At 59.0% G+C, this 13,977-nt stretch overlaps 4 protein-coding genes across 4 annotated transcripts in view; 1 reads left to right on the plus strand and 3 right to left on the minus strand.

Annotated features, from left to right (window-relative positions):
- P884DRAFT_327636 (phenol hydroxylase-like protein) overlaps positions 1-1,541 on the minus strand; it is a gene marked incomplete at its 3' end in the record, with an annotated part of 2,598 nt that extends 1,057 nt beyond the window's left edge. Inside the window, exons 1-3 of the mRNA XM_069445557.1 lie at positions 1,067-1,541; positions 389-1,011; positions 34-327 (exon numbers count right to left, since the gene is read on the minus strand). Of these exons, the coding sequence (XP_069299985.1) occupies positions 34-327; positions 389-1,011; positions 1,067-1,115 (966 nt within the window). The 5' untranslated portion in view covers positions 1,116-1,541. The remainder of the gene's footprint in view (positions 1-33; positions 328-388; positions 1,012-1,066) is intronic.
- Positions 1,542-3,674: 2,133 nt separating this feature from the next.
- On the plus strand, positions 3,675-6,788 carry P884DRAFT_275410 (uncharacterized protein; the record flags this gene model as incomplete). The annotated part of the gene is made up of 7 exons (XM_069442839.1): positions 3,675-3,828; positions 3,930-4,337; positions 4,435-4,503; positions 4,573-4,664; positions 4,726-4,946; positions 4,998-5,895; positions 5,970-6,788. 7 exons carry the CDS (start codon positions 3,675-3,677, stop codon positions 6,786-6,788), a joined length of 2,661 nt encoding a protein of 886 aa, XP_069299986.1.
- A 2,869-nt stretch (positions 6,789-9,657) lies between these two features.
- On the minus strand, positions 9,658-11,058 carry P884DRAFT_194083 (uncharacterized protein; the record flags this gene model as incomplete). Its single annotated transcript, XM_069437801.1, has 1 exon — positions 9,658-11,058. The coding sequence occupies one exon, from the start codon at positions 11,056-11,058 to the stop codon at positions 9,658-9,660; it is 1,401 nt and encodes a 466-aa protein (XP_069299987.1).
- Positions 11,059-11,755: 697 nt separating this feature from the next.
- Positions 11,756-13,833, minus strand: P884DRAFT_193880 (nucleoporin protein Ndc1-Nup; the record flags this gene model as incomplete). The annotated part of the gene is made up of 3 exons (XM_069437788.1): positions 11,756-12,697; positions 12,790-13,619; positions 13,695-13,833. 3 exons carry the CDS (start codon positions 13,831-13,833, stop codon positions 11,756-11,758), a joined length of 1,911 nt encoding a protein of 636 aa, XP_069299988.1.
- Positions 13,834-13,977: the final 144 nt, after the last annotated feature.

The following is a 13,977-nucleotide window of genomic DNA, read 5'->3' on the forward strand; positions in this document are numbered from 1 at the left end:
GGGGGGGGGAGGTGAGGAAGAGGGTTAACGTACGCTGTGGGTGTGGCAGGCATCGCCACCCAGGAACACCCGGTGGTCTAGAGTGTACTTGTCGGAAATGCCCTGGCCGATGGGGTAGACCGAGTACCACTCCACCCTCTCCCACTCGATGGAATAGGGCTGCAAGATGCGCTTAGCGGAAGCCTGGACTTCCTCGGCGGTTGCCGTCTTCCGGGGGTTGAAGTCCGGGTCGGTGGAGGATGCGATCTGGATGTAGAGGCGAACCATGTTGTTCTCGCGGGGAATGACCATGATGGAACCGTGCTCCGAGTGAATCGTGCATTTCATCTGGATCCCCATATCAGCACCGGGCGTAGGACATGCTGGCGCGGAGAATATCGTGGCTTACCTTGATATCAGGGAAATCGGTCTTGACGACGCCGTCCATGACACCCCATACATAGGCGATGGGGTCTTTGTGCTTGATGCCGATCTTCAGCTGGTCACGAATGAAGGACCGAGCACCTTCGCCACCGAACAGATACTTCGCCTTGACGGTTTCCTTGAAGGTGCCATCAACGTGCTCCAGGTCGACGGTGACGGGGTACTCGGGGTCCTCTTTCTCGTTCGAGGTGAAGCCCTTGATGGTCCATGGCCGCTGGATGCTGACGCCATTCTTTTCGAGGTCGCCGATGAAGACGCGCTCAATCAGGCCCTGGTGAAGAAGAGTGGTAAAGGGGTATCTCGCGTCAATGAAGCTGGGGCAGCTAGCCCAGGTGCCGGTCCGCACAATTCCCTTGCCGGACTTTGGCGGGTCCCAGAAGGCAACCTCGTAGACGCGGGCGGGCTTGTTGGCCATGATGGCGGACTTGAGCCCCATGTTCCGGAGCAAGTCAAGCGACCGGGGCTGGATACCATCGGCCCGACCAGTTGGGGTCGGCTCCGGCCTGTTGTCGATGTGCTTGATCCTGTATCCCCATCTCGCCAGGCAGGTTGACAGCATCAAGCCAACGGGGCCGGCGCCCACAATGACTTGTTGCAAATGTCAGTTTCTTTGCCCTTGTCGAGGGCAGTTGTCTCAACTCACCGATGTCGTAGTGGTTGAGGCTCGGGTGCCTCTTCGTTTGGGCCGCCATGTTTCTTCTCTCTTCTTTGGGTATCTGGAGAGTGCAATGCGAAAGGAGCAATGAAAAACAACCGGCGCTCTTGGGTATCTATATTAAGAAAAAACGGCGCTTGAAGGGTCTGTGATAAGAGAAGAGAATGAAACAAGCTGGTCGACTGACGGCTTGGGAGGCGGAAGCTGGAGCAAGGTATTTGACTATCGGGCGGCTCTCCGGGGACCTGGAGGATCCGGGATGCCGGGGCTTAGATCCGGATATAGAAACTACGGAGAAGGCACCAAGGCGGCGATCAATCACATAGCCAGCTCGCAGCAAAGGCGTTCAGGATGGCACGATTTGGGAGAGCGGCAAGCGGTTCGGGAAGATCCAGGGGTGGGTGCTGACTCGGCCTAAGATAGGAAGCGAGGGCGAAGAGCAGGTCAACCCGGGGGGCTACTCAACGGGCCATTGAGCTCCGGCAAGGCGGGCGGCTGAAGGGCGAGTGATAGCGGACAAACAAGGGAGCCTAACACCAACCCTCGCCCTCGCAGTACTTTTAACCCCGTGTGGGGTTTGGTGGGCATGTTCTCGGACGACAAACACGCCCAGAAGCTGGACCTGACTGGACAGAGTCAGTGGCACGAGGGGTGAGGGGAGCTCTCGGGACTTAAACACGGGAATGAACAGCGGGTCCGTTGTGGGGTTGCCACGGCTGTGACAATCGGGAACGAAGAGCGGGTTAGACCCGGGTTTGCGTCGGTCCACATGTCGTCGAGTCGTCTGGGGCTCCACTGAGGACCGGCGAACCAAGTGAACGGCCCAGGCTCTCGGGCAGCCTGCAGTGGGTTGCTGCATGTTGCTTCCAAAAGCATTCATTGGGCCGGCTCTGGTGCCGAGCCTGCGTTCATTCGAACCGTAGCGCAGCCGCACCCGCCAACCGGCGCACTGGGCTGTGGGGGCTGCAGGAGATCGTTTGTAATCCGTATGTTTATTCCTTCGACGGGCAAAAAAGGCCGAGTGTGTCGCCCGAGCCCTAACCCGTGGACGGAATCGTGTGGTAAGGACGAGCGACTAAGACGGTAAGGCCCATGTCCGCGCATCGTTCAAGGTGGACCACGGCAGGAAAGGTTACTTGATCTTTTGGGAATCGTAGTGTCAGGCGATTCTCATCAACCTTGGTCGGGCCTTGGTCGCTGCTCTCGCGCCTTCCTGGGAGCCTCCGCCTTCTTCATTGCCTCTCCTCATCCCCTGCCGTTCGTTTTGTGATGTCCATGAAGGGAGGTTCATCCGTTCTTCCCACCCTTTTCCCTATCTGTTAACTGCTTACAAGCTTAGACTGGAACACCAAAGCTTGATCTGGCCGAGTGATTATCGCCTGGTTCCGGAGAAGTTCCCCAGTCATTCCTGGAGGTCCACTACCATTGACGGGGCCATGGGATGGGTTGCGCATGGCTCTTGGTTAAAAAATCGAGAAGAAATACAGGAGCGGTCCGTTGCCGTGATGGCGAAGCTTGCCGCAGCGGTGGTCAGGGTATGCGGTAATAAGCTCAATTCCTCGAGTCCTCGTAGATGCCCGCTGGCCTTGTTGTTGTCGTGGTCGACGTGGGGCGACCATGGCTTCATCTTTTTCCCTTGCTTAGTTGTGAATCAACCGGCGAAGGGGGGGAGGCTCAAAGCCAGGACTCTTGTCGATGGGCTTTCTTTCTTCGCTAGGGTTGATTTCGGTCCCCAGAGCCTTTTCCTTGTTTCTCTCGTTCCATGTGGGCTGATTTCCCATATTCTGACAGGTTCTCGGCCGTTTACTATGCAGGGTCGAAAAATAATCGTCAAGGTTTAAGTGTGCGTTGTGCGAATGGGTTAGTTCGGGGCTTTGCTGCCTGGATGTGGTCGTTCCTTCTCCTTTATCCAGCACCAAGCACGGCCAACCGCTTTCCTTCGAGCGTCAGCCTTCACGTCATGCGGGAGCCTTGATCAAAGGAGTTCGGTTTCGCTTCGCTGCGAATGGATGGATGTGAAAGAAGGCCTAAATGGTGTAGGGAGACGGGACCGCATGATCCCAGGCCATGCCCCCTTTTCCTTATCACAGACCTCATCACAAGCTGCTCGTCCAGCATGCGCATCACGATGGTGCATTGAACTGCACTCGCATCAAGGCGGCGACGATAAGTGACCAATGGCGCAACGGTTCTTCTCGGCGACCTGACCGTTCCGGCCTCCCAGGTGATGATGGGCGGGTCCTCTCGAGCGTCGAGAGAAAAGAAACAAGAGCCCTCGCGATCCCATCTTTCGGTGGTTTGACCCACGAATATTAGAGTCTAAAAAGAGAAACCTCTTGATGCGAGAATAATGCCGTCTCTGCGTTCACCCAACCTGGTCTGCGTTACTCTGTTCGCTCGCTCACCAAACACCACTCGCAGACGTGTCGAGAAAGAACCGCCCAGAGAGCCCTCTGGTTGTGCAAGGCGTCCTCCTCCTCCTCCTCCTCGTCCTCGCCCCCCATTGTTGAAAGGGCTTCTTTTCTTCACCTTTTTTTTTTTCGTGGAACCACTCGAGATCCCTGGTGGTTGAGCGCCCAGCAGAGAAAGCGGCAGCATGGACCGCGACGAGTCGCGCCAATCTATCCACGAGATAGGTCTTGCCAGGCAAGTGATGCTAGCGTCGGGCAGGGCCGAATTGGTGACGGTATGCAGCCCGACTCTACGAGAAGGTAACCACTCGAGGCCGGAATTCATTCCGGAAGAAGACGGTCATGACTTCGGACCCAGTCAACACCACTATGATGAGGTCGAAGGCGAGTCCATCTCTGTGTTCTGTGCGGCCAGTTCTCTGGCTCACTGTGCTTTCCAGGTTATCTGCGGCAGATGGGAGCCAAGAACATGGCGAACTCTGCGTCGCAAAGACTAGACTCTCGACCGCGAGTGGCATTCAGGGAGGACAACGACAACTGGTCCATGTTCTCGAACCCTGACTGCTCGCACGAACGTCCCTGCGGTCTCAAGGGGGGGCCGCGCATCGTGTTTAAGCCGGACAGTGTTGACGCGCACGATACAACGTTCGAGTCCCCAAGCGGCCCATTAGGTACGGAAACACCGGTCTCTGAAGCGACATCCCCCAACTCCGCGGCGTCAGGTCCCGGCTCTCTGCGCGTTGCGTGCGGTGAAGTCATGGGAAGCGACCCGAGCTCCAAGTTCCCGAGTGTCCTTGGGCCTTTCCTGCTCGAGTCGCTCTCGAGCCGGAAATCCACGGCCGAGGGTCGTGAGTATTGCTTGCCCTCGCTGCAGCTCAGACGCTCCGATTCACTGCGCGCACAATAGCCATTCAACGGACTAGAGGCTGACTGGAAAAATAATAGCTGTGGCCACAGAATCCAAGTTTCTGCCAAGTCTAGTCTCGCCTGAGAGCAAGTCTTCGCGAGCTCTGCGTGAGTGCTAGCCTTCCTTCTGCTTCTTCTCAAGGCTTTTCTTCTCTGACCGACGAACTTGGCACCCAGAGAGAGAGTACTATGCGTCTCGTACAGCAGAGTGGGTTCTGAGTCTTCCACCCGAAGCCAACACTGTTCCTGGCCACCCTCCTCCTCTGGTTGTAAGTATTTCCTCCCAACCCTCTGCGTTTGCCATACCTTTTCTTAATCTTCTCGCGTCAGGCTCTTCAAAACAACAACAACAACAACCCAGCCAGTTCGGAAAATATGGACGCTTCGCATCAACACGACTCTGCACTCCGAGGCAATTTCATTCCTCTTTCTAAATCCTTCAAAGAGCCATCCAAAGAATCTTTGTCATCCCCCCCCGGCCAGCAGAAAGAACACCGCGTTTATCTCAAGCTTAGCTTGACCGACTCGCAAATGGATAAATTGGCTGCCGTGTGAGTAACCATGCAAAATCCTGAACAAGCTTCCTACTTATTCTCTCGCAGGCTGTCCCCCGAGGACGAAAATGTGCCGCTGCTTCCTCTGGACAGGCTCAGAGACCTTGAACGGAATGCCGACGGCATGAGCGATGTGAAAATCAAGAACATGCCGCCGAGAGGGCGGTCTCGCTCGCCGGCAAAGGCATATCAAGCGGCTACCACATCGGCTCGTCGTGAGCGATCCCGCTCGCCCGTGAAATACAACGACTCCGAGACCCCTGAGAGTCAGCGCACCATCCAAGGCTTCCAAATGAGCGGCAGAAGCGCGTCGCCCAGGAAGGCACAAGAGGCTCGGTTTGACAAAACCACCCCGATGACCCATGGAACACCGACCCGCTCCGGGGAGCGCAGCGTGAGGAGCCCTCCCGCGCCTATCGACACAGATCTGGCTCGAGCCCATGCCAGGATGGACGCCTTGCGCCTCGGCAAACAACCCGCCGTCGTCATTCACAACCCGCCCGAGCGGTCTCCTTCGCCCTCCCGTCTACCTACTCAGTATAATGCGGCCGAAGACTCCGCGTCCTCGTACTACTCTCAGGACTCTTCTGCGGAGCGTTACCCCTCTACTATCAGCCCGCTTCGAATTCAGAAGGACGACGGTCCGCGGCATCTCAGCATTCTCCAAGAGTACACCGAGAAGAAGAATTCTGCCCGTGGCTCGGAGAAGGGCTCAGAGAAGTCTGAGAAACACGCGATTGCGAACGAATCGTCCAGCGGCCCAGAACTGGCGTACACCCCGTTGGCCCCCTTCCTACCCCAGAGCGCGCCGACCGTCAGGAAGGCCTCCAAAACCCTGATTGGGGAGGGTGGTTGGCTCGAGAACACGTCGAAGCCGGATCAGAATGGCTCCCCCAGCCGTGGAGGAGGCTTCCTCGGCAATCTTGTCAAGAAGGCAAAGGAAATGGTAAGTAGCCCGCCATTTTTTTTTTTTTTTTGCTCCTGTTTTCTGCTCTGGCCCAGCACTAATGGTCCCCCGAGATCGAAGCAAACCAGGACAACCGCGCCCAGCGCAAGTCGCGCGAGTCGGACAAGAGCCGCCCGGCCTCCCGGCAGCTAGCCATCTCGCTCAGCCCGCGCGAGCAGAGCCTCCTCTACTGCGAACTCGAGTTCGCCCTCGCGACGGCTCTCAATGATTACATCACGGCGCAGTTCAACGCCGGCCGTCTGGACGCGGACCGTCTCAAGAAGACGGCCGAGGACTGGCAACGCAAGGGCCGGCCCAGGGTGGTCGGGTTCCGGTACGACATGGAGACGCAGCTGGACCTGGTGCGCGCGCACGTCCACGACTTCAAGTTCTACTCGCGCGTCGCCGCCACCACGGCCATCCTGGGCATCCTCGACACGGCCAAGACCAACGCCCGCGTGTTGCGCATCCGCACCTATTGCCAGCCGGATACCGTCATTGCCAAGCAGCTGCTCGACTCGCAGGGCCTGTTCAACATCCTGGGCTGCCCAGAGGAGCAGCAGATCAAGCTCGCCGAGATCATTGCCTTCTTCAAGGCCGCCATCGAGAGGCGCCGGCTCCATTCCCTTCACGGGCATCAGCTGCAACTGCAGCAGCAACAGTACCAGCAGCACCAGCAGCACCAGCAGAGCGCTGCTCCGGCCGCGGGAGCCGCCACCTCGCCCGTACGCAACAGCAGGAGCCCGAGGCAGGGCGGCGGCGACGACTGGTGGGGGACGACAGCGGCCGCTGCTAATACTGCTGCTACGACGGGCCAGACGAAGGCCCCCAACAACAACGCCCAGGGCGCCGGCAGCATGGACCCCGCCGGCTATGACTCTCAAGATGAGTGAGCTCGGGGCCCCCGATGGCCATCATTGCCGGGGGTATCTAGGCTTGAGGCACGTCAAACAACCAACAATATTTTTTTCCGTTGCGTTTGTTCACTCTTTTATTTCCACTCCACCAGCCGATACGATGGGCTTCTTGCCCTTCATATCTGCACCGTCATCGGCTCCTGATCTGCTTCTGAAGTTTACTGGGAAGGTCTCATATATATCTACTAAGGGCGCTCTTTTTGCCGCCTCCCATTGGAAGCATTGATAGGATTTTCGCCCCTTTTAGGGTCGGTCCCTGGCGCTTATTTTCCCCGGCATGGTTCGCGCGGATGATACCACTTCTCGGTTTAGCTTGCTGGGATGGGCGTTGCGGAATACCAAGAACTGGGAATATTGACGAGTTATGGGGCTGCGTCGAGCGTTTTGTTTGGCATGTAGGAATAGATATTGTTGATTGTAACTAGGCCAAAAAAAACATGGCTATGATGAGACGATTCTCAAGTCAAACCCGGCTGGGATTTCGTGTTGTGTGAAGAATGAAGGGGGGTTGCAATGTCCGAAGACGCCTGGAACCATGGGCCATGACATTCTCCCTTCTTCACGGCGTTGCCTTGGTTGTGTTGACGGCCTCCGATATTGTGCAGAGACGCAACTACGGATTACTTACTGGCACGTTGAATAGATATCACTTGGGGCGTTGACGCCTCGATGCAGAACAGGGCGAGGACGGGCAGAATCTTGAATCTTGGCACAACGTTCTCAACTTTGACAGAATCTCTCTTGACTTGCCCAGGTAAAGCAGCCGAGCAGGCCGGACATTCACATTCTATTCCCGATCCGCAGAGACGAGCATGATAAGAGACGACACGTCATCAGTCATTACGAGTCGTGAGAGTCATCATGATACCAACCGCCCAGAAAGGAAGAGGGAAACAACTAAGGAAGGAAAGAAAGAAATAAAGAAAGAAAGAAAATCAGAAAGTAAAACAGAGCAAAAAAAACAAAAAAAAACAGGGAAAAAAAAAGGAAACCAAGTTATCTATGGCCTGCCACCATACCTTTAACCAACCTCTCTTACCTCTCCCAGCCCCTGTCCCCCCTCTCATCTCTGTACCCTCCACCTCTCGTCCTCCGTGCGCTCGACGACGAATGGACCCTCGAAGCCGCCACTACCGCCGCCGCCAAACGTCTTCCTCTCCAGGCTCCTCTCGACCGCGCGGCCCTCCTCGAGCCGCTTCTCGATCGCGTTGGCGCCCAGGCCGCCGACCGCGGCGCCCACGACGGTCGATATGACGTGCTGGTGGTGCCGGTCCTTGTCCTTCCTATCCCTCCCTTGCCCTTGCCCGTGCCCGTGCCCGTGCGAGTGGCGTCCGGCTTTGTTGTTGTTGTTGTTGTTGTTGTTGTTGTTGTTGGAGGAGGAGGAGGAGGAGGCGACGGCCTCGCTCGCTTCGCGGGCCGCGAGCCCGCCCACGATGGCGCCTAGCACGCCGACGCCCAGGCCCGGGGTGGACGGGGTGAGGGTGGAGGAGAGGAGGTCGCGGACCTTGTCGCCCAGGCGGCGTAGGGAGCGGTTTCCGGTGCTGCTGCGGTCGGAGGAGTCGGAGTAGTTGTCGTCCGAGTAGGCGGACCGGCCGCGGGATGAGCGTCTATCTCTGCCGCGGTCGCGGCGGTCCCGTCGCCGAGCCAGGACGGTGGAGTCAGTCGTCGCGGTGGACGGAGTGGTGGTAGTGGTGGTGAAGGTGTCGGTTGTCGTGGGGTCTGAGGAGCGCGAGTGGCGCGCACCTGGACCTGGACCTGAACCCAGGGGCCTGGGCCTGGGCCCGGACCGGCGGCGCCGGATGCGACCGGTGGGTAGAGGAGGGTGTGAGGTTCGTATTCGTAGCGCGGGCGGCGGTCATGGACGTCGTCAGGGGAGATGTTGCGAAGGCCGGGCCGCGGGCCGGGAGCGGGCGACCGCCGTCTGGGGGAGTGGTGGCGGTAACGCGGGGGGTAGTCGTCTGATGCTTCCGAGTCGGAGCGATAGCGAGGGATGTTGGGTGGCTTCCTCCTTGCTGGCCAGGGTTCTTAGGCGGGTGTTGGCGCCAATTGTTAAGGAGGTGGTGAAGCGAAGATTGGTGAGTGTGGTAATGGTTGTTAAAAGAGTCTGGGGGATGAGCTACGAATTGTCGTCCAACTTCCCGGTATTTACGGGAACGAGGCTCCTCGGACGGGACGCAGGCGTATCCCAGGTGGAAAGCTGCCTTGCAGTGCCAACTCGCGTTATAGTGGTGGCTTTGAATGATGTATCAGATGTTTGAATGAGACGGGGCTCGTGGACTTTTGACTTTAACCAGCTCAACTTGCCACGCTGTTGGCGAAGAAGAAACATTTGTTCTGTAGTGTGATCGGGCTTGGGAGGACTATATCCTTCCCCACGACATGCTACTCGCATGGCAGCTTTCAGCACTAGTCGGCTGCAGGGTCCCAACTGTTCCGACGTTGGTTGACCGTACGGGATGGGATGAACCACTGACATGCGCGCAGGCGATGATGGCACCGGCCAAGGCGGGCTATGCTTGACATTCAGCTCCTCTCGGCATCCCCCCGTCAGGCTGTGCCATAACATGTAAATTTCGACGATCAGTCACTGGAACCAGCCGTCGGTTGCGTTGTCGTACCTCGCAAAGACGCCTGTGCAATGACTGCATAAGTGAACAAAAAAAAAAAAAGGAAAAGATACGGAACGAAGGAGGCGCTTGGGAAAGAATTAGCATTAGATACTAATCGATGTAATGATCAAACTGACGCGCTCCTCTCGATTATGCTGCCCCTGCAGGCCGGGGTTCCATCAGACAACAAGATTGGTTTGAGAACGGCATCCTACCCAGCAAGGGATGTCTATCATTCACCGGTTCGGCGAATATGTTATGACATAGGGAAGATCCGTCGCGTCCTCGCTCCCCGCCAGGCGAATGACCGACCCGCCGCCCACCGACCTGGCGCTGGCGCTGGAGCTCGAGCTCGACCACTGCCTGTCTGGGTACGGCCGTCTGGTGTGCGCGAAGCTCTCCGGGCTGGGCGCGCCCGAGAAGCCGCTCTGCCGGCTCTGGGGCGTCGTCGGCGCGGTCCGGAACTGCCAGGTGTGGGCCGAGGGGGTGCGCGCTCCGCGGCCCGGCCGGACGCGTCGCCGCCGGCCCGATCCGGTCGTGCTCGCGCTGCTCGTGCGAGCCAGGCTGTCGCTGTCGTTGCTGGGGTGGTGGTGGCGGGGCTGCTGCTGCTGCTGCAAGCCCAGCCCCACCGCCGTGCCTGCGCTCGACGGGCTGGTGCCCCGCGGCGCGTCGTTGTCGATGTCGCTTTCCGACGGCCCTGCCGGGCCGGACGACCCATCGTCCCCGTCGTCCTCGTATCTAGCGAGCGCGGCGGGGCTGAGGGGGTGCATATTGTGTAATATCTCGGCAAAGAGGTGCATCAGGCTGCGAAACTGCTCGTCGGACAGCGGCCGGCCGGAGTAACGCGCGGCCTCGTACCTGGCGAGGAACTCGGTAGTCGTGGGCAGCGGCGCGAGGACGGCCAACTCGGTGAGGTAGGCCAGATACTCCCGCAGCCCCATGGAGTCGGGCCTCTGGAGGAGAGCGACGGCGTCCGGGTCCAGCGTGGGCGGCCCCCTCCGAGAGTCCGGGTCCGGAGGGGCGAGGGTGATGGCCTTCGCCTCGATCAGGTTCGGCAGTTCCGTGACGACGGTGTCGTACTGCAGGTTGGGCAGGTCGTGCGACGTCGGCGACGCCCAGCCTGGATGTTCGATCTTGCCCCATACGGGCTTGTGCTGCTGCGAGAGCCCGGCGGCCTTGACCGCCCTGTCGGATGCCGCCGCGCTCGAACCGGCAGATCCAGACAACATTCCCTGCCCATTCGCTCTGCCGCCAGACGCAGGCTCACGACCGGGAACCACAGGCGGTGCTCGCGGCCTGGCGTCGTACGCGATGGCGGCGCTCCTGCCCAGGCCCTCGACGATCATCTGGCGCACGTCGGGAGGGACGTCGCCCTTCTCGATGGGGATCCATGCCTTGGGAATGGATGCGAGCACGGAGCGGCTGATGTAGAGGCGGGTGGCGTAGATGAAGGCGACGGCCACGATGGTCGCGATGTAGCACACGAGGACGGCGAGGATGTCCCACTTGCGGCGGCGTTTGGCGCCCTGCTGGATCAAGTCGATCGGGGTGACGACGAGGAAGGCGAAGAGAACCAGGTAGAGGAAGTAGTAGAGGAAGTTGTATACAATGAGGAAGAGGAGCGACGCGGCCGACATGGTTGTCCGAGCCATCGATTCTTTTTTTTTTCTTCTTTTTTTTTTTTCTTCTTCTACCTGCTCGACCGCGGGCAGCTCCCGAGCCCGCGCTGCTGCGCTGAAGACGCGAGTTGTGCGGCAGTCGACTGGAGGCGCGCGTTGGTCATGGCTGCGTCCAACCCCCGTTGTGCATCGTTTTCGCAGAGGCAGAGTCGCAGAGCACAGGGGTTCGGCCTTGCAGCAACCGAGTTGCGTTGCCTCGAGAAGTCGGGGGGTAAGTTGGAGGAGGGTGGGAACTTAACTATTACGAATAAACGCAGCGAATGGAACAAGTGTTCTGCCGCTCCCGACCGCCGTACCCGAGTGAGCACTCAGGTACCTAGAAAAGGGGAGACAAAACTTAATGAAAACGAGAGAATCACCGACGTTAATCAAATGGATTTTTGAGTGGAATTGAACCCTAGATTGGCATGGCATGGTCGGAGCGTTTACATAGGCCATCAAAAGCCAAGAGACTGAAGAAATCGCAAATTCATTAGATAGTATCCGTTTATTCACACTTTTGATGCTGCGCCGCCAGCCATGTAAACCGGAAATCCCTTGTACCCCGCCGCTAGCCGTCTAGTGATACACTACACACACGCATCAAGCACCCTTTCTCGACCTTTTTCTTTTTCTTTTTTTTTTTTCCCCGAAAAGGAGGTCATCATCATCATCGTCACCTCCCACCTTTCCCACCAACCAGCTCCCTCATCTCTACCCCATCAGGCCCCGCCAGCCCGGCCGCCTCCCTCGCCAGGCGCATGTCGGTCAGGCTCAGCCTCAGATCCCTCGCGTAGGGGCCGAACGCCTCCACCAGCCGGGCCAGCGCGTCCCTGACCGCCTCCAGCACCTCCTCCACCTCGGGGCACTCCCTGCCGCCCTCGACGTCGGTCCAATGCGGCGCGAGCGCGTCCCTGCGGAAGCCGTCCAGTTTTGTCGCCAGGCCGGTGAGCGCCCGGATCAGCGCCGCCACGTCGCGCTGCACGCGCCCGTACTTGTCCTCGCGCAGCGAGTGCGTCGCCAGGCCGGCCAGCGCGCACGCCGCGTTGACGTACAGGCTGGGCTCGCCGTAGGGGTCGCCCAGCACGGCGCGCGCCAGCCGCCGCCGGTAGTGCTGCCGGAACGGGTACCCGGCCGCCGAGTGGAGAACCTTGAGGGCGACGTCCCGGAAGAGGCCCTGCGTGTCGTCCGTGCCCGTCGTCTCCTTTTGGATCCGGAGCAGCTGCTGCTTGGCCGAGTCAACCGCCTTCTTGGCGGTCGGGCTGAGCTGCGAGCCCTGGCCGGGCGAGAGGGCTACCTGGCTGACCGCCTTCTCCACTTGGTTGCGCAGGCCCTTGCGCTGTGGGGGGGGCTGGAAGATGGGTTCCTCCCGTGGGGGTTCGGTGGTGCGGACCTTTTCCTGTTCTTCCGCCGTCGCGTCGGCGGCGGAGGGCGCGGGAGGTGCCGGCGGCGTAAGGTAGGCGTCCATGTTCGTTTCCATCGACTTCAGGACATCCAGGCAGATCTTGTAGACCTGCGACCACATGGGCCCGTCCTTGCGGTCAATGTCCTCGTAGATGGCCTTCCGGCGGTCGGGAAAGTCGCGAGCAATGAAGGCCAGTTCCCACATGGCGAAACACTAAACTGTTAGAGAAGGAGGGGAATAACGAGAAGCAGCACAAATTTTTTTAAAAAAATATTGTATGAATGAAGGATGATATCCTCGCTTACCTTGATGGAAAGCTTCTTATTCTTTAACCCATTGAGAAGACTACCATTGGGGTCCTTCGAGTCCGACGTCAACGGCTTTCCGTTCTTCAGCGGGTGCTTGACCAGGAAGAGCGAGAATGCCGTGTTGGCGGCGTTCCAGGCAAACATGAGAAGCACGCTCACGAGGAAGCAGCGGAACAAGGTCGGGATGGAGAACGGGAGCGAGGACGGCAGCATGTTGCTCCTGGGCAGGTTGTAGAAGGGCCGCAGAAGCACCATTGTTGTCTTCCAGATCGAGCCGCGCACCGTGATCGGGTAGACGGCGACGCTAATCATCAGGCCGGCGACGGCCTGGTTGATGGTCGAGACAAGCATCGCGGGAAGCTGGTCCTTGAACCGGCGCACCTGGAGGGCCGCGTCCCCATCCTCGGGCTTCTTCTCCCCGTTCTGCGGCCTCGCGACGCCGAGAGACAGCCGGTCGACATCCTTGTATAGGTGTAGCAGTCCCTGGTAGACCCCCAGCAGCACCAAGTGGGATACGAGGAAGAGCGGCTTCTCGTTCAGCCTCGCCCTCTCGGTCGTGAAGTACGTGATGAACTCGAGCCCCGACCTGTCGGACAGCGACCAGAGGTAGATGAAGCTAAAGATGAATGCCGAGGTCATGTATGTGAGGAGCGTCTCGAGCGTCTCCAACCTGGGAGCGTAGCGGATAAAGGTATGGATGCCCGAGTCGGAGGTGCGCAGGCCGGGGTGGTACTGGGAGATTCGGAGGACGACGATGAGGATGCCGCAAAAGAAGAAAGAGACGGCGCGGAAACCGGCCGGGCCCAGGGGGAACCATGACCAGAACCCTGTGTCGTGGAGTTAGGCAGAACGTTCAGAGCAGGTGGTGGGGAGAGCAAGAGATGGAGCTTAGAATCTCGTACAGGAGCTCCAATTCGCCAAGAGGAGAGCCTGGAGGTATGCGACGGCCAGCACACACAAGCTCGCGGTTGCAAAGCGCCGCTGCAGCGCGGGCTGCAGGAAATCCTTATAGGGAGACCTCCTGACTGTCGAAGCCGCCATCGCTGTTGCGCATCGTCCGGCTCTTCGCTCGGTCGTGATGGCGGGTTTACTCCGGTAGAGAGCTGCTACGAAAAGTTGCGAAGTCGGTTTGTAAATAAAAAAAGCCGTCTTTGGATTGGAGCCGTGGAGCCTAAGCTGCAGTCG

Source organism: Thermothelomyces heterothallicus (genome assembly GCF_042370625.1).
Source record: "Thermothelomyces heterothallicus CBS 202.75 unplaced genomic scaffold P884_scaffold_4, whole genome shotgun sequence".
Classification (NCBI taxonomy): domain Eukaryota; kingdom Fungi; phylum Ascomycota; class Sordariomycetes; order Sordariales; family Chaetomiaceae; genus Thermothelomyces; species Thermothelomyces heterothallicus.